Source organism: Cavia porcellus, unplaced genomic scaffold (genome assembly GCF_034190915.1).
Source record: "Cavia porcellus strain 051 isolate PalLab524CR breed Dunkin Hartley unplaced genomic scaffold, mCavPor4.1 scaffold_4, whole genome shotgun sequence".
In the NCBI taxonomy this organism is placed as follows: Eukaryota; Metazoa; Chordata; class Mammalia; order Rodentia; family Caviidae; genus Cavia; species Cavia porcellus.
The window spans coordinates 70,885,849-70,910,334 of record NW_026947487.1 but is presented as its reverse complement, the minus strand read 5'-3'; the positions used below and the strand labels follow the sequence as shown (position 1 = coordinate 70,910,334).

General features: G+C 35.4%; 1 protein-coding gene across 2 annotated transcripts in view; it reads left to right on the top strand.

The window, feature by feature from the left end:
• LOC100715785 (broad substrate specificity ATP-binding cassette transporter ABCG2-like) overlaps nucleotides 1-24,486 on the top strand; it is a 57,092-nt gene that overhangs the window by 28,396 nt on the left and 4,210 nt on the right. For both annotated transcript variants that reach the window (XM_063247255.1, XM_063247256.1), the window contains exons 10-15: nucleotides 4,016-4,098; nucleotides 5,345-5,434; nucleotides 6,626-6,750; nucleotides 7,976-8,136; nucleotides 14,454-14,543; nucleotides 15,575-15,660. In XM_063247255.1, the coding sequence (XP_063103325.1) occupies nucleotides 4,016-4,098; nucleotides 5,345-5,434; nucleotides 6,626-6,750; nucleotides 7,976-8,136; nucleotides 14,454-14,543; nucleotides 15,575-15,660 (635 nt within the window). The remainder of the gene's footprint in view (nucleotides 1-4,015; nucleotides 4,099-5,344; nucleotides 5,435-6,625; nucleotides 6,751-7,975; nucleotides 8,137-14,453; nucleotides 14,544-15,574; nucleotides 15,661-24,486) is intronic.

The following is a 24,486-nucleotide window of genomic DNA, read 5'->3' as shown; positions in this document are numbered from 1 at the left end:
TTTTTTTTTTTTTTTTGCTTTCACTTGTTTTATGTTTCAGTGTTCCAGCATTGGCCATTTACTAATGGTTGTATTTTGAAGATCTTGCCATGAGTGGGTTATCTGTTTAAGGAGTATAGTGTTCATTTAATGTGCCATGGGTTTTTCAGACAAATCAATGTGGCAGACATAATAGTTTGTCACATGGAGAGTCCTTTCTATGAGCATATTTTTGTATTTAGGGATTGTGAGGACAACAATTAGAATCAGGACATGGAATTTATTTTATTCTCTTATGATGGTCACCCAGAGTTAGCAAAAGAAAGTGCAGGAAATCTATCCACAACACTAACGACTCAGAATATTTAGCCAAGGGCTTGGATCCCAAAGCAGTATCTTGTGTAAGTCCAGATGAAAACCTAGAGACTATGACAATGCCTCCCACAAGTCCAACTGGAGGTCTAGAGCCCACAAGAAGGACTCACCTCAGTCTATTTTACGAATCTGTGCAGAGAAGGTCCAAAGGTAACCGGTGGAAGTCAGAAAGTCTATGCCAGTGGGGAGAAGGAGCTGTGCTGGTAGGTTGAGGATTCTACACTGGAGGCAAGAAGTCATGCTCCAAGCGAGGACCAGGGCTGCCCTGAAAAGCACAACAGCCATCCTCAGAGACACAGAGGTCCAGAGCTCTTCTGAGGGTAGGAATAGTTGAGTACATGCCAGAAAGCCAGCGTGAATTTTGTCCTGAAGATTAAATGACACATGTCTTCCCCTCCAGAGCCAGGAAGCGATGCTTCATGTAAGGACCAGAGCTCCCCCAAAGTGAACCACACATGCTGTCACCAACATGGTCTCAAGCTCCTCCCATGACAATGGTCAAACTTACACTGGGGAAGCTAGTCATGATGAGCTCCTCCAGGAGAACCAACAGCTCAAACCGCAACACAGAGGAGAACCCACAATGCCTCGCTCGTCTTCTCCATGTCTCTATTTATGCTCACAACTTCTCTCAGGTGGAACATCTACACTCAGAATTGTGCTGATTTAATCCAGCTGGTGTTAAGATGACCACCAGTTTTTAATCCATAACACATATTAAACATTTGAATGTGGATTCATTCTATCAGTGACAGCCATAAACATCCCTCAGAACTCACCACCAGAAATAGTGACTAAATACATTTGAACAGTAACATATTTGGAGAGCTAATTTCTTATCATGTTTCATCTGCTTTTGTATCAAAAAAGGATTGAGACCAACTGTCCAATGATTATAGCAGTATCATTTGTTTTTAGTTAAATCTTCAGTTTGCTTAAAGACATTTTTGGTAACCAAATGAGTAACACACTTGCACATTTTAAAAAACAGGAGTTTCTTAAGAAATTCGCTGTTTTGAAAATATATCTGTAAACTGACTGAAATAGTTTAAGAACTTTCAAACCTGTGTGAGGCATCCTACTGGTAATAGTGATATTGTTGGTATATCACAGTTTAGATCTTGTATTCTCACAAAGTCACATGCTTTCAGAAGTAGGATCTTAGAAAGGGATTGGATGATGGGTTTTAGGAAGTGATTGCATGTTGTAGTTCACTTGATGCTTGGAGATCTGAACTGATTAGCAGTAGGTCGTTGGGTCATGACCTGGAAGAATACACCTCCCTCCCTGCAGCCTCTGTTCTGTGTCTGCCTCCTGTACACCATATCATGAGCATCTTTCTTCTACCCAGGCCCTTTCCACACATAGTTTCTGTCTTGCAACCAGCTAAGTCTGGACTGAAATATCTAATAATCATGAATGGTTTAAGTATTAGGTGTTGTGTTTAATTATGGGTCTTAGGTAATGTGTCCCACGATGAGAAACTAGGACATGGCATATAGTATCATGCTTCAATGGAAAAAACAGAGGGTAGAGAGTGGCTAATTTGATGAACATCATTCATAGAATGTTTTACTAAACAAAAGTATAGATTATTGTACACATGACCATAGTGCATGTTGATAAAGCCATCAGCATTTATCTTGGAATGCTGTTGTGATGAAACAAAGAGGAGTATATTCAAAGTGTAATGAAAATATGTCTGGGTAATGCAGTCACCCTCATATTACACTTGATTGTCAAGGGACTTTTAAAAATCATCTAATGAGTTGAACATTTCAATGGTATCCTTCATAGACTATGGTTTTCACAAACTAGTCATTATAGACTATTATTATGTTTTACTACTTTGCATTTTTTAAAGTTTTAAAACCTTGATAAATTACCTCATGTCTTGAGCCTGCTCTTATATTAAGATTTTTACAATTATGGCAGTTCCAAAATATACGTTAGTGTATTTTCATTTTTAAATCATCGTTTCTAATGTTGCTGTCTGCAATCCATGTGTAACTACAAGAAAAATACATGCATTATATAACCTCATAAAGTAGTGCTGAAGCCTTAGCTAATTGGTGTTAGGTAAGAGACTTTTCATTTTAAAAACAAAGGAGATGTTTGTGCAGTCCCCCTGGGAGCCATCCACACAGAGTAGACGAAAGATGCAAGCACTGACAGCTCAGTTGGCTGTGTGGAGTTCAAGCCTCAGGGGCAGAGGTTGATGGAGAAACAGTGACAGAGAGGAGTAAAGGCATCTCTTCAGTATCCTAGGGAAAGCTATCTGAAACATTTGGTTAAGATGACAGTTCCCTTTTCTATGCAGTAAGGGACTTCTTAGACATTGGATAACTGGCATTCTGTTCACGCATAACTACTTACTGTAGGTATGGCATTGTGTGCTTTTATAAAAGTTTATTATTCATTCAGTTCTTGGTACTGGGAATCAATCCCAGTGTATCACTCAGGGTTTACTAAAGAAACAGATACAGCCAAGACATACAAATGTGTAAGAAATTAGCAGATTGGCTTACCATGGTCAGCCACAAAATTGGATGAGGGAATTTGCAGAGGGTGTCTGTATGCTGGAGGTTGAAGTATCCAGCCCAAGGGCTGGAGCTTACTACAGTGTCCCATGAAAGTCTATATCAGGAGGTTGATGGGTTGACAGCAGAACACTGGAGAATGTATGATGAAGGGCTGAAAGCTTATGATGAAGGCTGAAGAGTCCCAGCCAGAAGATAAACAGCCTATGCCAGAAGCCAGGAGACAAGTGCAAACTGAAGGCGAAGACAGGCACTCCTCTGAAGAATCAGCAATCAGTCCCTTCTCATTTTTCTTTTATTGTACACAAGCTGCTACCTTGGGATGGATGTAGCACTAACATCATCTGTGTGAACTCCACTTGTAAAGGTTGAGGATATCGCAAACTAGGGACCCTGACCCCCTGCTGAATCAATTAACATTCTGACCTTCTCAAATTGACACAATGACAATATTCTAGAATTGTAACTACTTGTCTTCTGTACCCCAGGATGTAGGGCTAATGAGTCATTAGATTTGCTTATAGACTTCTCAAGTTAACACAACATTTGAGCCATAACACCCAGATTCCTGTACATGCTAAGCAAACTCTACTTCTGAGGTACATAAGAGCCCTAAAATTCTGTTGAAATTAGTCTTGTTTTCACTTTTTCCTCTTTTAGTATGAAGCTGTGCATGTTCACTTTCACTGGCAGAGACCTTGATGTCAGATTAGCACACAGCTCTTAGCCATGCAGACTTTATTTTGTTCCCACAAGCACCCCTCCAGTTGCCTGCATTGCTCTGTAACACTTCATGGCATTCATGAGCTCATCATTTGAGCTGTTCCCTGATCTGATGATGCCTGGGAGGAAATTTAGCTTTTATTGCCGTCTCCTCTGTTATCTTATCAGCTCCTCAAACAATTCATAAATTTTCACTTTAATGTAAGGAGCAGTCTAATAGAGTATACTTTATATTTATCATGAAACTTTGGCCACTGTTGTTAAAGTCTTTAGTTGAATGGTGATATCTCTATCTTTGTAATCTATATCTATCCTAATAGTCATAATGTGTAAAAATTTCACCTCTAAATGTGAAGTAAATTTGTTCTGATTGCTTTTTTATATTTTATTTTGGAAAGATCATTAATGTAATTATAGAAGGACTGCTTATAAGTGCCTTTTTCCTTGGGATAAAAAATGATTGCACTGCCATCCAAAACAGGTAAGTAATTTTATTTCTTGATTGCAATAAATGTTGTTACTTTGTTCAAGTGTATGGCTTTCTGTTAGGAATTTTAATGTAAAAGAATTACAGTACAATATTGTATTACTGATAGGAGTTGACATATGAAAACTAAATAACACCATTTACTTTCTTCATCACATATGAATATATGTGTGTCAATTTAATGTACATAAAACAGTTATTTTCAATTTTAACTATTTTAAAAGTATAGTTCAGTAGCACCAAGTACATCCCATATACAGCTATCACCAGCATGCAACTCTATACCTGTTTTTTATCTTTGCAGAAATAATCTCCATGTCCAGAAGAACTGTAATTCTCCATACAAATCTATCCAAACTCCTGATTGATACAGTTTTTCTTCTGTCTGAATTTCAATACTCAAAGAGCTATATATATATATATGTAGCTACAAACTGTGTGGAGTGTGTGTGTGTGTGTGTGTGTGTGTGTGTGTGTGTATTTCACTAACATATGTCCTCAATGATCAGTGACATTTTAACTTGTCTTTGAATTTTATTCTTTCTTGACATTCAGTAATGGTACATTGCATTACCAAAATTTTAGCTATCAGCAAGAGGACAGACAGGAGCTTTGCTTCTAATTGAAAATCAAAGACATGGTGTTGCTGTTTCTTCACTTTCTTTATGATTAACTGTAGTTGAGACCCATGAAAGCATGTGGTTCAAACTCTAGCTCCCATGAATATAATATTCTGTGAGCATGATGAAAAGATTCAGGACTTGTACGTATTCCAGGCCATGGTTGGATTTAAAAAAAAAAAAAAAAAACTCAGGGCCTTAGTAATTACAGAAAACATCCATGTAGGAGTCAAGCAAAATCCAGAACTTCAACATTTCCCCTTTAAAAATAATACAGCAACCTCAGCTGAAGCAAAAGATATTCCCTGCAAGTCTCAATTTCAGGTCATGAGAGGAGTTGAACTAGTGTCTGCTTTAATTCTGCCCTTTTGATCTCTCTCTGTCTCTCTGTCTCTCTGTCTCTGTCTCTGTCTCTGTCTCTCTCTCTCTCTCTCTCTCTCTCTCTCTCTGTCTCTCTCTGTCTCTGTCTCTCTCTCCATTTTCCTAGGAGCAGGCTACATTCTTTCTTTGTCTTTGATTAGTTAAATGTTGTATCATTTTTGGAAAGTCCTGTGAGTAGGAAACTGACCTGAATGTACTTAAATAACTGAGCTGTTTTCATTTCTTTTCTATCCTGACAGAATCTGGATGCTCTTTTTACTGACAGATTCCATTTATTATAGCTTCTTCTCTGCAATACAGCTCTTTCAAGAGGAGAAGAAGCTCTTTATGTGAGTAGTGCTCAGGTCTTGGAAGGGCCATTAGAGGATGTTGGGCAAATGGTTACATCCACAATATGGCAAAGAATGTCATTCTGGCCATTCATACTCTTTATTAAATTTTCCTTATTTAAATATTTAATTCATTTATAAATTGTGAATATTCATCATTTATAATATGAAATTTTAAATTTTTATGGAAATTACCAACATTTATTGAGAAAACGTAGTCACAGAACAGAGGAAAATGGAGCATTTATGGGACCTGATGCCAAGTTAAAACAGTTGTGAGTTTAGATTTTATTCAGGAAAGGGCAGTGTTGCAGAGGAAGCAGTGATACAGGGTCTAAAGGATCTTTGGTTAGTTTTGTGAGGCTTGCAGGAGATTAAGCAGTGCAACTGTCACTAAATTGAACTTGGAAGGTAAAGCTGACAAAGAATGTGACCAAAATAATATGAGGGGGAGTGCAAAGAGCCAAAAATCTTCTTTATAGTAAGGAAGAGAATTATTTTATTTCTTATATTTTTAAAGATGGAAGGGATTTGCACCCATTTCCATATCAAGGAAAGAAATCATCAGAGAGGAAAAAATGAAAAGAGTAGAGGAAGTTATAATTGTGACAGAATCGATGTCATGAAGGAGAAAGATTAGGATTTGGTGGTTGACAGGATTCTGTAGGGTAGAGGTGTAATCACTAAAAGAAGTCTTTTGTAAGCATGAGAGTAGCGGAAATAAAACCACAGTAGTAATCTGAAACTGCATTTCAGGACTTAGACAATAATGATGTCACCTTCTTAATAATCAGAAGTAAGGCAAGAAAAATTCTATGCCCACTGAGAACACAGCTTCAAGTGCTGTTCTGAACAGAGAGCCAGCAAGAAAGGGGAAGTGCAGTCTCTGAGGAGAGTGAGGTGACACAGTGTGCGGAATGCAGAGGGTGGACAGGGTGCAGAGTTCTGAGGACAGTGTAGGTGACAACTGGAGGGCCGTGTAATGAGGAGTGATCACAGTGAGAGCCTCCTGTGGCTGATGTGCAGAAGTCCTAACCTCTGAGAGCATGAAGAGCTAGTGGAGCCTGGGGGATCAGTGAAGGTCTCCTATTATACGTGTAACAGCAGAAATCTATAGAGAAAGAACCTTATCAACTAGTTTACTACTTGTTAAATTATCAGGGTTATGTACACTGTGTTTGTCGTCTACAGGCATGAATATATGTGTGGATACTACACAGTGTCATCTTATTTCCTTGGGAAAGTGTTGTGTGACATGATTCCCAGGAGGATGTTGCACAGTTTTATACTCACTTTCATACCCTACGTCATAGTAGGTAAGTGGCAAGACTTACATGTGAAGCCCTTTTCCTTTTGTCAGTACGCTTACTGTTCTCCAAACTACAGACCAAGCCATAAGCTATGGCTTGCTTGCATAAGCCATGCTTGCAGCATGTAACCACCAGACATGCACACTCTAAAATAACTTTTCAATGTGGGTGTTATTTTGGAGACTTTTTAAAACAAAATTTATGAAACTATTTGTAGAATTATATTTTATTAAGATGACCATTTATTGTGACTCATACTGAAATATGGAAAACATTTGTAAGATTTTTTGAGCCTATCTTGCAAATGTTGGAATATTTATCGCATAACCATTTGTATTTTCTGTCTTTCAACATGTATGTCTAAATAAACATAAAATTTAGATAAGCACTTAATAACTTTAGCATATCTATAACTTTAAACCTATATTTATCTAATTACATATACACAATCATAAAGGTTCATACACATAAATAAATATAGAGATATATCAAATTTTCCATATATGCATGTATCATCTTCTCTCATTGTACAAAGAGAGAAAAATTAATTTGAATTTATTGAATTAATTGAAATGTTTATTTCATGGATATAGAAAAGTTCATTTGTGCATTATATTCAACGTTTCACCACTGACTCATTGCACACACACACACACATACACCAGAAACACATATGTTATATCTCAATAAAGGATATGACCACTAATAGTGTTTAAATCTATCATTATATTAAAAAGATGTGTGTCATAAAAGTTAGGAATATTCCACAAACTCTTACATTACTGACTCGTATTAGTGTACCTATTTCCCAATCTTCAGGCTGTTTAACCTACAGTACCAGGTCATTATTACAAAGTAATTTATGAAACTTCAATTTCTCATTCTCCACTGAGTCATTTGTCACTGGGGATTTAAATTACGGCAGAATTTTTCTTTCCTGAAGATATTAAAACCACCTCAGGAACTTGAAATTATTCATAATGGCATGCACTGATCACAGGTGCTATGTGGAAAGTGACTTTGGAATAAATGTGAATAGAAAATTCTGTGATGTTTGTACATTTACATGCAGGTGACAATCAAATTGGTGCACTAGGATACTTGATTAGATTGTCACTTTTTCCATTTTGATATCAGTTTCTCAAAATATTGTAATGCTATTTGCACAGTAACCTATAACAAATACGTAACAATGTAGGCAGCTGAACTAATTCCTTCTTTTTTTCCAAAGGGTTGAAACCAGCCGTGGAGGCTTTCTTCATTACAATGCTTACCATTTTGATGATGACTTGTTCAGCTGAATCGGTGGAACTGGCCATGACTGTAGGTCAGAGTGTGCTCATGCTGCCCATACTAACATTTCTCATAGGAAACTACTTTTGGTTTATGTTGGTGAGTAGGAACTGTGCATCTCTGAGGGAGAATCTTTTGTCTTTGATCTTTCTTACATGCTCACAGTCATATAAATCTTGCTCTGAGGATTCAATATATGGGATTCTGTTTCTTTCAGGAAATCATAAGTTGAAACAGTTATAAAGGAATTTAATAGCTTTCCTCAATACTCATGTACAATCTTTTTTGTCACCTCTGTTCTAATATACTTAACTATAATTTGGTTTACATGTATTTGAGCGTTAGCTCTTCCTGTCTCTCTCCCTCTCTTCCTTCTTTCCTTCCTTTTTTCCTCTTTCTTTCTTTCTTTCTTTCTTTCTTTCTTTCTTTCTTTCTTTCTCTCTTTCTTTCTTTCTTGCCTTCCTTCCTTCCTTCCTTCCTTCCTTCCTTCCTTCCTTCCTTCCTTCCTTCTTTCTTTCTTTATTCCTTGCTTCCTTCTTTTTTCTTCCTCTCTTTCTTCTTTCTATCCTTTTTCTGAGACATGGTCTTGCTCTATAGTTCAGTCTGGCCTTGTACTCACTTGTAGCTAAGGCTGACCTCTGATCCTCCCAATTCAACCTCCTGAATGCTGGGATTACAGGGGTACACCACCGTGGCTAGCTGGATAATTAGCTTTTAAAAACAGTTCCTGAGACATATTATGAAACTTTTATATTTGAGAAATTCAAAAATAGCAGAATTATGATAGGCAGCTTCTTTCATAGTACAGCCAAATAAATTTTCTTCATGCCTGTTATGTTTGAAAAGAGAAATCCTGGTTCTCAACCACAGCAGAAATAATTTTTGTTGGAATTACTCTTTGTCACAGTGAAAATTAAGACACGTGACAAAGTAAAAATACAGTGTGTTTCATATTAGGGTGTGTCTCATATTTTTACAAAATGTTCTTTCAACTTTTCAGAAAAGTTGTAATTTTACTATTAGGTAGGATTCTTTCCAAGTAGAGTCTATGTATAGGCCTTGGTGGGTAAACAGCAAGCTCTTAGTCTCTACTATAGAATTATAGTGCTACTTCATGAAGGACATTAGGCCATTTAGACAGTGGAAGCAACAATCACACATGGTTGCTATTAGGCACAGAAAAATCTGTGTCCCAGTACACTGACAGTAACACAGTACATACTTTTCCATCACTGGAGAAGGCACTATTCAAAGAAGAATCACCATCTTGTATTATGGCAATTCAAAAATGTTCAGATTCTGTTCATCAGTGTTAGGAGTATCCAGAAAAGGATAGGTGGAAATTTTCCTAAGGAGTCATACCTGTAATCAGTAAGATATAGTCACTTATATCACTCTAACTACACAGGAGAGGACATGCATTTCCAAATTGAAATCCAAAATGCACACAGAGGCAGAACTAAGATGAGAAACCAAAGCAATAAGATCCCTGCAAAGACACAACTCTGTAGAAGCTAAGACTACAGCTGAGGAAGTAAATAAAACTGGAGATAAAGAGTTTAAAAAATGAAAATTTAAAAATAGCAGATGAATGAAGTAATCATTAAATTGACTATGAGCTCAAAGAAGATATGAAAAGCAATTGAATTAATTATAGGAGATAATGCAGCATCTAAAAGATTATTTCAGTAAGTAAGAGAAGTTCTGAAAAAGAACCATGTAGAAATCCTGAAGGTGAAAGCATCAATAAATTAAATTTAAAAATTTCTTTGAAAATTTAGGAAGCAGACAAGGTTAATCAGAAGACAGAATATTTGGTGCAAAAAAGGTGGAAAATTGCTAGAATACAGAGTAAGGAAGGGGAAAAGATGAGTAATAAGCAACATTGATCCAAGTACAGATACATTTCAACATCAATCTAAAAGAATGAACTTAAATCTGTTGGCCTAATAGAAGGTGTTGAAGTAAAGGACAATAGACTAAAAATATCCAATGAAATAACAGCAGAAAATTTCCTAAAATTATAAATGAGACAAGTACCTAAATGAAGGAGGTACTTAGAATCAGGAAAGAAACTCTTTATAACATACCACAGTCAACATGCTTGGATCTCAGAACAAAGAAACAATGTTATAGGCTGTTAGGAGAGTGCCAAGCAGCTTGTAGTGTCAATCTATGAGAATAATGGCAGATCCTCCCAAGAGAATAGAAGAGATCCAAGAGAATAAAAGAGCCAAAGGAGTTAAAATGAAAATTTTTAACACCTAAAAGAAACTAATTGCTAACCCAGACTAATGTATCCTACAATCCTAGAATTCCTTTGTAGGAATGTATCCTACAAAGAAAATATAAATAACTTACATGATAAGATTAAACTAAACAAATTCATGTCTGCCAGGCTAGCATTGCTGGAAATGCTTAAAGAATAACACTAAAACATAAACTTGACAATAGTTGAGAGACAATGGGAAAAAATAAAGCTCAATGAATGAAAAGTTAAAAGAATAACCAATAAAACAGAATCAAATACAAGATAAGGAAGTGGCAAGACCATGTACATGTTTTTTCACAATAACATTCACTGTTCATAATTGTAAATCTTTAAGTAAAAGACAGATTGGAAAATTAGATACACACACGAGGCCCAATCCAGTAAAAGAAACGGTAATTTGAGGATTGTAGAAAATAATGAAATTGAGCCTTTAAAAAGCACACAGAATCTGCAAATCAAAGATTTGTTTCTTTGAAATGTAAACAAAGTTACCAAAAGAATAAAAAGGCCCAAATTAAGAAAGTTAAAATAAAAATTTGAAACTATAAAAGCCATCCCTAAAATCCAGAGCAATATCAGAAGCTGCTTTTAAAATATATGCTCCAAAGTTTGGAGACCCTAGAAGAAACTGTTAAATTCCTAAATGAATGAGAAATAGCTAAATCTTGCCAAAAGTGTATTCAAAATCTAAGTGTTTCAATAACGAGTGATGAGGTGGAAGTAGTATTAAACAACTCCAGTTAGCAGAAGCCTAGGGTCAGATAAATTTGTAGCTGAATAATATCAGAATTTCAGTGATGAACTAACACCAATGCTTCACCCTAATTTTTCCATATAGTAGAAAAGAAATGTTTCTGTCCAAATTCATTTTAAGACAGCAGTAATACACAAATAGCAAAGCCAGATAAAGACTCCACAAAAATGGAAAAGGTATAGACCAATGTCCTTCATGAACACAAACGTAAGACTATTCAGTTAGATCCTCGATACCAGAATTCAATAGAAAATTGGATAAATTATACATTGAGATCAAGTTGATTTTATCTCAGTTCATTAGAAAGGGATTTTTCAATAGGAAAATGAATCCAAAGTATCCTTAAATTTGCAGGGGATATGACTCTTTACATTATGGATACATATAACACATAAAAATCCTCCACAAGAGGTCTTTTAGATCTAACACACAAGTTGAGCAAACCGGTTGGATGCAAAAACAATAGATAAAAATAAATTTGTGCTTCTGGCCATCAATGTTGAAACCACTGAGAAGGAAATCAGAAAAATATTTTTAACTAATGCTTCAAAATTAAAATACATAGAAATCCATATAATGAAAGAAGTGAAAGTTTTCTATAGTGAAACTTAACGGTACTTTGAAGAAATAAAAAATAATAATAGACAATGGAAAAACACTGCTTTTTCATGGATTGGAAGACTAAAAGTTGTTAAAATGGTTATAAAAGAGATCTATATTTCAATGCCATCCCTATAACAAAGCAGTATAGATAATGAGAAAAAATCTGTTGTTTTTGTTTTGAGAGAGTAAAATTTGTTAAAATGGCCATAAAAAAGATCTTTATCTTCAGTGCAATCCCTATAACAAAGCAGTATTATTCAGCAAACTGGAAGAAAGCAGTTATGAATTTCATTCCAAATTAAAAAGAATCAAAATAGACAAAACAGTCCTCAGCCAAAACAGTAAGGGTGGAGACATCCTTATACATATCTCAAATTCATTTAGAAGGAGATAGTGAACAGAAATAGTACTGCACAAACTATACATATAAGCCAATAGAAAAAGACACAGCAAGAAACACAACAGCTGCAAACAAGAATTCAGGGGATAAAGAAAGTGCCTACATTGTTGCTGGGAAGGTAAACTATTACAAACTCTGTGGAAATCAGTATGGATATTCCTCAAATGTTTAAACCAGTGATGGCAAACCTTCTGCAGATGAATGCACAAATGACAACTGAAGATCCACTTCTTTATCACAAAGTGTTGACACTGCAATTAAACCTCATTGTTGAGGTTTTAGTTTAGGGGAAAAAAACCCTCAAACATTAGTATCTTTTGCCTTAAAAGAAAAATAAACAACATATGTGATACTTAAACCATTTGAAATATCTTTAAACTCAGCCACACAACATGGGTGTATCCCAGAAGGGATTATAGACTGCATAAGGTAGTGATATATTCACAGCCATGTTTATATAAGTGCAATTCACAATGGCTAAGCTGTGACATACCCATTAACAGATGAATTAAGAAAAGGTAATATATATATATATATATATATATATATTCCTCAGCTGTAAAGAAGCATGAAATCAAGTCATTTGTAGGAAAATAAATGGAACAAAACACTATCATGTTAGGTGAAATTGGCTAGTCACATATAATTAAATGTCATGCTTTCTCTTTGGTGATAAACATAAAAAATACATTAAAAAGCAATTAAAAGTAAAGACAGGTCAGGAAACCATGAGTAATACTTCTGGAATTAGGCGAGAACCAAGTTGTGGGAGGCAGAAAATAAAAGAGATTGAACTTGAGTAAGACATGTTAAATGCATGTGCCAACTTTCCAGTGAACTCTAACATAATGTGATGTTAATGTGGGCTAATACAAGACAATCTTAAAAGGCTGAAACATTTGTAAGTTCACAGTACTAACTCACTGCCTTTATGGGTTTGTGGCAATTTTGTATGTCAACATATCTACTTATTTTTTTAAATACATACTGATCTAGTTCTAATCTGACATGTATCTAAATTTTCCACTCACGTAGGTGGGAAGTTATGAGTTATGAGATTAATGAAATATTTTCTCTTAGATTATCAATTAAACAGATTTTCTTTGGATTTTAAAACAAGGATCTTTTCTGCTACAGCAGGAGCACATGTTGCTAAATGATTGATAATTACCATAGGTCAGTGGTGGTGAACCTATATCACACATACTAACCAACTGTTATCCCTGAAAGCTCTAAAATATTTGTCATCACTGCCATAAGCACTTGGCAAAACTTTTTTCTTACATATACGAATTTTGTAGCTACCAGTGTAGATATCATTGAGAAAGTAACCATACTTTTTGAACCACTAAAAAATATCTGAATAAGCAAAAAAGTTTTCATTGATTTGATACTTGTACAGATTTTATGTACTGATGTCTATTGACATTTAAAATCAGTCACACAATTACATTTACCCAGAAATTATCTACTATACATGAAACATTTGTTAAATGAAGTGTAAATATTTACACATTCACAAGCAACATTGATTTTTTTTTGCACATCATGGCAGATCTTGTTTCAGTTAGAAAAAGATTTGTGTGAAGCTCACACTGCAAATTGCTCATTTTGAGCAATTGAGGCATCGTCATAGCAATGCTGCTTTTGCCTCAGTTTAAATGGACGCATTGATCACATTATCTGCTGTAATTCACCGCATACTGGTGTTTATCAGTTCTTAGCTATGTGTTAGTATAAACCTGCTTCTGACCACATGTTGAGAATGACTTGATATGATAACACTGGTGTTGAAGGAATAGCGTTGATTTATGACAACAATCTTTTACTCACCTTTGTTTTTATCACAACCAGTTGCAGTTATGGGAGTAGAAACACACTGATAATATAAGTTTCCCTTAGTTTATTGAAGAGAAATTGTTATGCTTTTTAGTTATTTCTTCTTTGAACCAGACAGTCTTATTTCTTTTTTTTTTCCTATGACTTACATTCTAAATAACTGATGGAAATGACTCTATTTTGGTAAGGAAGTAGAGTGGATTATGTGATGCCTAGGAGCGCTCAGATTTGTTTCAGGATTGCCAATATTTTTAGGGGAAAAAAGGAGCCTGATGTCTTTAGAATACTCAACAGATTTGGCTCATCAGTTCATCAGTTCCATATCCAAAGATTCAACTAACCTTGTCTCAAAAAGACGTGAAACAAAAATTGTCTGTACCGAATAAATACTTTATCCTTTTCTTGTCATTATTTTCTAAACAACACTGCATAGGTAGTTTGCATAGCATCTATTTGAAGGTAGTTGTCTTCTCAATAAAAAATGTTTCCTAGGATTCCTTCTGAAATCCCTGGACCTGTGGTGATTCATGGCTTTTGCTGTTTTGTAGATGTTTTACATTGTGGCAGCTCTTCTTGGAACTAATGGGTCTTCGCTCCAGTGGTTTCAATACATCAACATTGCATACTTCGGCCTGATGGTAATTGTGCTTACTCATCTTTGTTCCCAGGCTGGAAGCAAGCAAAATAAATGCTGGCCATCTGCTTTTCCCGGCCATTACTCTAAGGGGCAGAGGAGGCGAAATACCTATTAGCTGTGCTTAGCACAAAGTCAGGGAGTGGCCTGAGGTTTCCTACAGTCTCCCCACTGTCTGAGGGAGATGAAGGATGGGGTAAATCTCACAGTAAAGAGAACACTGATGAAATGGTGCTTTGCAATTCAATAAGGAAATAAATGAGACAACAGAAGACTGGAATGCATAGTTTCCATCTCACCTAAGAACAAAAACAAAGACTGTGTAATGCTCATAGACACATTTAACTTAGCACCATAATCGACCCCAAAGAAAACTGTTTCTTTTTAAATTTCAGTGTAATACAAGTAGATGCTAATAGTATGTAAAAAAAAAAAAAACAAAAAAACAAAAAACAAAAAAACCTTCTTCTAAGAGAAATATAAAACAACATGATTAGAGAATAATAACAGTTAGTACACTGGGTATCATAATCTTAAAAGAGTAGACAAAATGTTATTCAGAGTATAAGTCATAGAAAAAAAAAAGAAAGAGGACTGTCTGTTTCAAAGAAGAAATAATCAGAATAGCACAAAACTTTCTCTTCAATAAACTAAGGGACATTTCTAGTATCACTATGTTTGTAGCTCCCATAACTGCAACTGATTGTGATAAAAACAAAAGGAAATAAAAAATTACTGTCATAGGTCAACAATATTCCCTCAACACCAGTTTTATCCTACCAAGTTTGAGGTAATCTTTCCAGTGTCTATTTATTGTCAAAATGAAAATAATGCCTCAACCCCAAGCCTCTTCAGTGGCAAGAAAATAAGCCTAGTTACTTTGCTGTGACAAGGATTATGAAAGTGAATCTTGATATGCTTTCAGGAAGAAAGAAAAAAAAGGTAAAATGCAGGGACAAAATTATGATAAACTTGTTAGAAAATCTAAAAAATTAAAAAATATACTTATTTTATTCAAATTCCCATTTTTATTAGGCTTTGCAGAATAATGAACTTTTGGGACAAAACTTCTGCCCACCACTTGAAGAAAATGGAATCAGTAACTGCCCAACCTACGTAATGTAAGTCTGTGTTCAGCATCACAGTGAATTTGCTCTCTTTCTGGTTCAGTAGGCAAAGGCCCTTGGGCTTAGAGTAGGTGTAAGTCCTTTCAGTGAACAAATCCTTCTGCACCTAAATTATCTCATGTGTAACTGAATTATTGTGCTCTAATACATGTGAACATACTACAACAACTCTTGTGCTCTTCCATAGTAAATACTGTACTTAATGCAAATGAATTGTTGTGTCATGCTTTTGAAAGTACTTTGATGTTTCAGTGGTTAGTGTAAGTGTTTTTTCCTTGAGGACATTTAAGTTTGAAATGGGATGCTTTGAGAGTGGATCCAGGACTTACAATCTCTGGCATCTGTGATCCTAGTTAAGGGAGCAAAAAAGGGAAGCAATGGCTTAAAGGGAGTGAATGTTCCTCGATTGAGATCATGAAAATTTTCCACCTTAGGCACTAGAATATTTCATGAAATAAAAATCTGCACAGTTGAGTTTGTTGTTGTTTGTCAGTGGCCTATTAAATATATCCTCTAAAGAAAGAAACATATCTCAATACATTGAGAAGGACATCTCATTTCTGTATAGTGACATTAAAAGAGATGGCAGATTTAATAAGGTAAGATTGTTTAAAATTCTACCATATTTTCCTATTCCATGTTTATTGTTAATGTTTGATTCTCATATATTAGTTTATGTGAAAAGAGAGAATATTTCCTTTTGTTTCATGACATCTTTTAATGTCCAAGGCAAAGACAGTTGTCAGAATTGTGACAGGGCCAGGTCCTCTTTCTTTACACTGTTGTTTCCCCTTTAGATCCTATTATTGTTCACAGATTGGGCTCACAGATAGTTGTATAAATTTTGCTCAGCTACTAAGAGAGCCATTTCAAACTCAAATGTACTCAAAAGAAGTCATTTTATGACTCATAGAGTATACGAATTATTTTTAGAATTGAAACAAATTTCTTTTCTGAAATATTGGCTGTAAAATCCTGTGAAGATGAACAATGATTTAATTTACCAACCCACTTCCTTTGCTTCGATCCAGGGTGGCAAATTGATAAGAAAAATTCAGAGCCAGCCTGCTGGTCAGAAGGAAGTAGACAGGAAACATAGGACTCCTGACAGGGAATCTGCCTTAGCTTTTTAATAGTTGATACATTGTGTTAACTCAATATTTAGGAATTACTCTTATGAAAGAAGTGAAAGACTTATACAGTGAAAATTATAATACACTGAAAAAAGAAATTGAAGATGTCCTCAGAAAATGGAAAGACATCCCTTGCTCATGGATAGGAAGAACAAACATTGTGAAGATGGCCATTCTCCCCAAACTGTTGTACAGATTCAATGCAATCCCAATAGAAATACCGTCAACATACCTTATAGACCTAGAGAAATCACTCCTAAATTTCATCTGGAACCAGAAGAGACCTAGAATAGCAAAGGCAATTCTAAGCATCAAAGACAAAGCAGGAGGCATCACAATCCCTGACTTGAAGTTATACTACAAAGCAACAGTAGTAAAATCAACATGGTATTGGAATCAAAACAGAGCCAAAGATCAATGGAATAGATTAGAAGATACAACCACAACTACAAACACACTCAACCACCTTATCTTTGATAAAGGAGCCCAGCAGGTTCACTAGAAGAACGACAGTCTCTTTAATAAATGGTGCTGGAAAAACTGGCTCTCCATTTGCCAAAAACTAAAGCTAGATCCATGTCTATCACCATGTACTAAATTAAAATCTAAATGGGTTAAAGATCTGAATATTAAAACAGAAACACTAAATCTATTGGAAGACAAATTGGGTAGAAAACTTGAAGACATAGGAGTAGGCAGGGAATTCACGAACAGGACTCAAACCGCACGGGAAATGCTTCCCAGAATCAATAACTGGGACCACTTCTTATTAAAAAGTTTCTGCATGTCAAAAGAAATCTCCAGCATAATGAAAAGAAAACCCACAAACTGGGAAAAGATTTTAGTGAACTCTCTCTCAGACAAGGGACTCTTGTCTAAAACATATAAAGAATTAAAAAAGCTCAGACCCCCAAAATTCAAAGATCCAATCCAAAAATCGGCATCTGAGATGAATACGCACTTCTCAGATGAAGAAATGCAAATGGCAAATAAATACATCAAAAAATGTTAATCATCATTGGTCATTAGAGAAATGCAAATTAAAACCACACTGAGATACCATCTCACTCCTGAAAGAATGGCCAGGATCAAGAAAACCAACAACAACAAATGCTGGAGAGGCTGTGGGGCAAAAGGAACTCTCTTGCACTGTTGGTGGGAGTGTAGACTGGTACAGCGTTTTTGGAGGTCTGTCTGGAGATTTCTCAAAAAGTTGGGATTGGAAATTCCATTTATTCCAGTTATTCCACTTCTAGGCATATTCCCAGAAGAACTGAAAGCATCATACCACAGTGATATATGTGCACCTATGTTTATAGCAGCACAATTTGTAATTGCCAGATCTTGGAAACAACCCAAGTGTCCATCAACTGAGGAATGGATAAAAAAGTTGTGGTATTTCTATACAATGGAGTATAATTCAGCTATAAAGAAGGATCACATGAGATATTTATCAATAAATGGGCGCAGCTTGAGACCATACTCATAAGTGAAATAAATCAATCTCGCATGTGTGAATACCGAATAGTTTCCCTAATGCAAGTAATGATTCAAATATATAAAAATATGTGGTAATCATGATTCCCCATTATGTGGCCTTGAAGCCTTATAATGTATTCACTTATTAATTGGAAAAGCTTTATTCTGGTCTTCTTGATATGCAAATATTTGAAGCTATAGTATATGAAGTTTTATTCAAATATTTCAAGGAAAAAGACAGACACTTTGGTAAGTACTATTAAGTTGGGTTATTTGGTGGTGAAGCACTAGGTTGCTGAAACAGTCATGCTTTGACCTGTATTGTTATATTGTTATGCCCTGTTTTATCTCAATCTCTCCCTTATTCTTTAAAAAAATTGTTTAGTTATTTCTTGTTTGTTTTAATTAAGGGGAAAATTAAAAAAAATAGCAGGATATATAATAGTAACTTTTTTTGATTTCCTATTAACTTGTTTTGAAGTCCTGTAATACTCCCACGATCTTGTTTTGACTGATTAGAGTCTGTTCCATTCTGTATGATAGTATCAAGTTTGAGGGTATAGGCAACTACTTTGAAGGCAATAAGATTCACTAAGATGCCCATTCTGGTTTGACTATTGTCTCCTTTGGAAGTCCTGTAATATTTACAATGCCTAAGTTTTATTGGTCTTGTTCTCTACTGTTTTGTTCAACTTTATAATATCTAATGAGATAGACAATTCTTTTTAAGGAAACAAGAGACATCGTTGATAACCATTGTTGATAACCTTGTACTCTGTTTTACATCATGTGCTATGTCTATCCTTGGTTTTGACTGACAGCTTTGTTTTGCCATATTTGACTTTATTCTCCCCCCCCAAAAAGTAATAAGAACAAGGAGTAATAAAACGCAAAATGTGTAAATTTTGTTGTAAAAAAGAGAGGGGAAAAAAAGAGCTCTAAAGGATGCAACAGCAAGTGTGTTTAGGGGTGTTAAATAGCTGACCTTATTAATGTTTTTGGTTGGATCATTGAACACAGCTGTTTGCAGCCTCCCTGTTTGAATGTCCACTTTGTATTCTTTGATACTGTGATTTGAGCAACCTATTTCTAAGATGATAATATGTAATCTATTAACTGGCGATTTCTTACTGTTTTTTTTTTTGTAGTTCTGTATTACGTGTACCCTTACACCACTTTGTTTTGTTTTGTGTTTTTCTCTTTTTCCTTTTAAATAAAATTAAAAATAAAATCTAGTAAATTCGTATGCCATGTATCAGGAGCAGGTATGTAAAAGAGAAATATGAGGAATCAGTGAAAGAAAAATAATGTGATGTTAGAACTATGCTGATAACTCTCAATAATAACTCTCAGTGTGAATGGCCTTGCTTTGCAAATGTAATGCACAAAAGCCAGAATGAATTAAAGAATATAATCTGATAGTATATTATATAAACAAGACATTTTTCCCAAAAACAAACCCATAGATTATGAATCAATCAATGGCAAATAATATCTCATTCAATGGGAACCTGAAAAAAACAGGTATAACTATACTAATTTTAGACAAAGTGGACTTTAGGCCAAAACTGATCAAGAAGTCAAAGATAGTTACTATATACTGGTTAAGGCAAAAATTCCACACCAAAAACAACACACAGGAGCACAACACACAGCTAACTAGTAAATAAGCACAACTAACTACTAAATAAGCACTACGGAATGTACACTCGTCATAGCCACAATTATAATGGGAGATGTCAATACCGCACTATCAAAAACAGATTGATCCTCTAGACAGCAAAAATTAGAGTTGAAAAAAACCTTTGAAAAAATGGAGCTAAGGGATATCTGTAGGTGTTCCACTCAATGGCAACAGAATAAAGATTTTTCTCAGTAGCAAATGACTACATGCTGATCACTAAAGAAAACTTCCTTAAATATGAAAGACAATTGAACTTATAACATGCATGTTACCAGATGCTTGTGCACGGGAACTAAAAGTTAATGGCAAAACACAGAAATTATGAAAATTCATAGAAAATTTAAAAAGTGCTCTATTAAATAAATAATGGGTGGCATAAAAGAAAACAAGGAATAATTAATATGCTTAGCATAGTGATACTCTTATATCATACCAAAACTTTTGGGACACAGTGAAGGCTCTCCTAGAGGAATTTTTTTTTTTAATTTTAAAAAGATTAAAAAAAAACAAGTCAATAAAAACAAAACAAAATCTTAAAAATGGCACATGTCTTCAAAACAAGCTGATAGGAAATTAACATAGTGCCTTCATTGCAGATACCTATCTTCAAAATAGATGTTCAGACTACAACATATGGGGATGCAATAAAGACCAAACAATTTAGGCAGTCACAGTTTCCTTCTATGAACCAACCAGAAGTACAATTATCTTAGCTACCTGTGTGTGTCTGTGTGTGTGTGTGTGTGTGTGTGTGTGTGTGTTTTCTCCTTTCCTTTTTTATTTTTAAAAAACAAAAGAGAAAAAAGGTGGAAATAATAATTTCAAAAAATAACAGTAAGAAATCAATGCTAGTCAACATATTACATTTTGTTATCTCAGAAGTAGTTATTCAAGCATAAAATCAAAGCATAAAAATGAACAGTCAATCAAACAATGACAGCATGAGCTATTCCTTTTGATGAACAGAATTAGTAGTATGGTTATCTTACTTGCATGCTTAAACATGCGTACAGTTACATATGGACACCTACGAGTTGTTCTTTCCTTTTGAGCACTTTCCCTTTCATTATGACAATATCTATTGTATATTTTGTATCTTATTCTTTCAATTTATTATTAATATTATTATTACACCAGACAGTGTGATATTTACAAATACGAGTCTGATTTATTTCACTTATGAGCATAATATCAAGTTGCCTACATTTACCAGTAAAAGCCTGAAAAATCATCATTTTTTATAGATGAATAACAGTCCATTGTATAAAAAATCAGATATTTTTCATCCATTCTGCTGTTGAAGGACATTTGGGTTGTTTCCAAGATTTAGCTATTACAAAATGTGCTTCTATTAACATGGATGCACATATATCTCTGTGACATGTTGTTTTTGATTTTTCTGGAATGTAGCCAGAAGGGGAATAGCTGGATTGAATGTAACCTTCAATCCTAGTTTTTTGAGGAATCTCCACACTGATTTCCACAGTGGCCACACCAGTGTACCTTCCCACCAACAGTGGAAAAGAGTTCCTTTTTCTCCACAGCCTCACCAACATTTGCTATCAATTGATTTCTTGATGGCAGCCATTCTTTCTGAAGTGAGATGAAATTCTCAATGCTGTTTTAATTTGCATTTCTTGAACGACCAGTGATGGTGAATATTTCTCCATGTATTTATTTGTCATTTATATATCTTTATCTGAGAAATGTGCGTTCACCTCAGATGCCCATTTTTGAATTGGGTCTTTGACTTTGGGGGGCCTGATGTTTTTCAATTCATTATATGTTCTGGATTTAAATCCTTACTCTGAGGACCTGCTGACTAAAATTCTTTCTCATTCTTTGAGTATCCTTTTCACTTTGTTAGTGATTTCTTTTGAAGTTCAAAACTTTTAAATAAGATGTGATGCCGGTTGTTGATTCTTTGAAGTATTTCCCATGTAGTTTGCATTTTGTTCATAAACTCTTTGCCTGTCTCTATGTATCCATGATTTCTACCTAGCTTGTCTTCTAGTAGATTTAGTGATTTTATTTTAATATTTAGATCTTTAACCCATTTTTGACTTTACTGCATGGGAATAAACATGGGTCTAGTTTCAGTCCTCAGGATATGGAAAGCCAATTTTTCCAGTACCTTTTATGAAAGAGGCTATCTTTCTTCAGTGAACATTCTACATCATGTGCTATGTCTATCCTTGGTTTTGACTGACAGCTTTGTTTTGCCATATTCGACTTTATTCTCTCCCCCCAAAAAAGTAATAAGAACTAAGGAGTAATAAAATCCAAAATGTGTAAATTTTGTTGTGAAAAAAAGAGGGGGAAAAAAAGAGCTCTAACGGATATAACAGCAAGTGTGTTTGGGGGTGTTAAATGGCTGACTATATTAATGTTTTTGGATCATTGAACACAGCTGTTTGCAGTCTCTCTGTTTGAATGTCCACTTTGTATTCTTTGATACTGTGATTTGAGCAACTATTTCCAAGATGATAATATGTAATCTATTAACAGGTGATTTCTTACTGTTATGTTTTTGTTTGTTTGTTTGTTTGTTTTTTTGTAGTTCTGTATTACGTGTACCCTTACACCGTTTTGTTATGTTTTGTGTTTTTCTCTTTTTCCTCTTAAATAAAATTAAAAAAAAATAAAAAGGGGCTCTTTATCTTTTCCATAATATCTTTTAATCTGTTCCATTGATCCTCAGGTCTGCTTTTTTGCCAGTACCATTTTGATTTTAGCACTGTAGCTTTGTAATACAATTTCAGGTCAAGGAGTGTGATGCCTTCTGCCTTGCCTTTGTTGCTCAGGAATGCCTTTGGTATTCTAGGTTACTTCTGTTTTCAAATGAATTTTAGGAATGTTTTCTCTAGGTCTATAAGGTATGTTAATGGTATTTTGAATGGCATTGCATTAAATCTTTATAACAGTTTTGAGAGTGTGGCCATTTTCACAATGTTGGTTCTTCTTAACTGAAAGCAAGTGATATCTTCCCATTTTAACATATTCTTGTCAATCTCTTTTTAGTGTAGTATAATTTTCAGCATAAGTTGAGTACATCAACATTCAATGGATAAATATTCATTCTCGTTAGCTCTTCTTATTGAATTACTCTCTTTATCAGTACATATTGTCATGTTTGCCCCTTCTGACCAATTTTTGGCTTAAAGTTTCCTGTGTCATAATATGACAGCTACTTCTGCTTGCTTTCAGGTTCTATTTGCTTCAAGTATTGTTTTCTATCCTTCCATCTTTAGTCTTTGAGCTTCCTTTTAGATGAAATGTGTTTCCCTAGTCAACATATGGTTGCATTTTGTTTTTAGATCCAGTCTGTTAATTTGTGTCTTTTGATTGGATAGTTAACACTGAAATGATTTTGCCCTAGATAGGACATTACAGCAGTGGGAGGCGGGACCAAGGGACTTTACCTTGAGGTCCCTTTCCCCGCCCCTAGGCAACTTACCTATGGGATGAAAAGAGTTCCAATCAGCTACTTGTGCATCAGGGATGCCACCTTTAGGCACCATCCCAGACAAAAGCTATATATACGCCCCCCACACCATGCATCCAGCAGAGAAAGCCAGACCCTGGCAGTCATAGTGTTTCTCTCCTCATCCTCAGAATAAAGGCCAGTTTAATTTAAATTCTTTTACTGCACTGAAAATCCTATCATTTGGTTCCTTAACCAGGAAAGGCAGAGTGAGTGGCTCCTGGGAATCCCTCCCAGTTTGAGTCCCCTTGCCTGAGAATCCTCTGTTTTACCAGCGAAACTACCTTTTTCTTCCTCCAGGACTGTTTACTTGCCACAGCTAATCTGCATACAACAGCAACCTTCCTCATTCCAAAAAGGAGAGCTGCCATCCGGGGTTTCTTGTTTCAGCTCCTTAGCAAGCTTGCAACAGAAAACTGATCCTGCTGTCTGGAACAGGGATACCAGTTTGTATGGCCACATGACTTGAGGCAATACTGACATTTTTGTTTGCTGGCACCCTGCCCTGCACTCTTTGGTATCCAGACCAAGAAGATGGGTGTTGAAATGTTCCATGTCACACTCATAAAATACATGACGGTCTTTTTTGTTATGTGTTGACACAGCACAGCTTTCACGTTCCTTGGGGGGAGCTACAGCTCTTAATTCCCAAGGCAAACTTGTTCTCTCAGGTCACTTATAATTTGGTAATGGGGACCACTTCCCATCCCCCAAAAAGCACACCTCTGGGGTGCCTGGTTCATACCTTGTTGCTCTTGGCCTCTAAAATGCAACCAAAAACCAAAAAGCTGATCTTTTATTATGGGGAAGAAACTCTTCATCTTTAGGCCTTTTTCCCTTTAAGGATGTCTTTCTCTAACTGTGTCTTCTGTGATGGCCCAGATACTTCTGTCTCACTCTGCTTCTCCAGGATCTCTTCCGCTCCCCACACTTAGGATGTGGCTCCTGTCTTTACAGCTTCTCCTTTGTATCTCACATACCAAATCCTGTTGCCTTCTCAGCTAAAGGCTGAGACCCCCGCATCATCCTCTCCTCGCCTT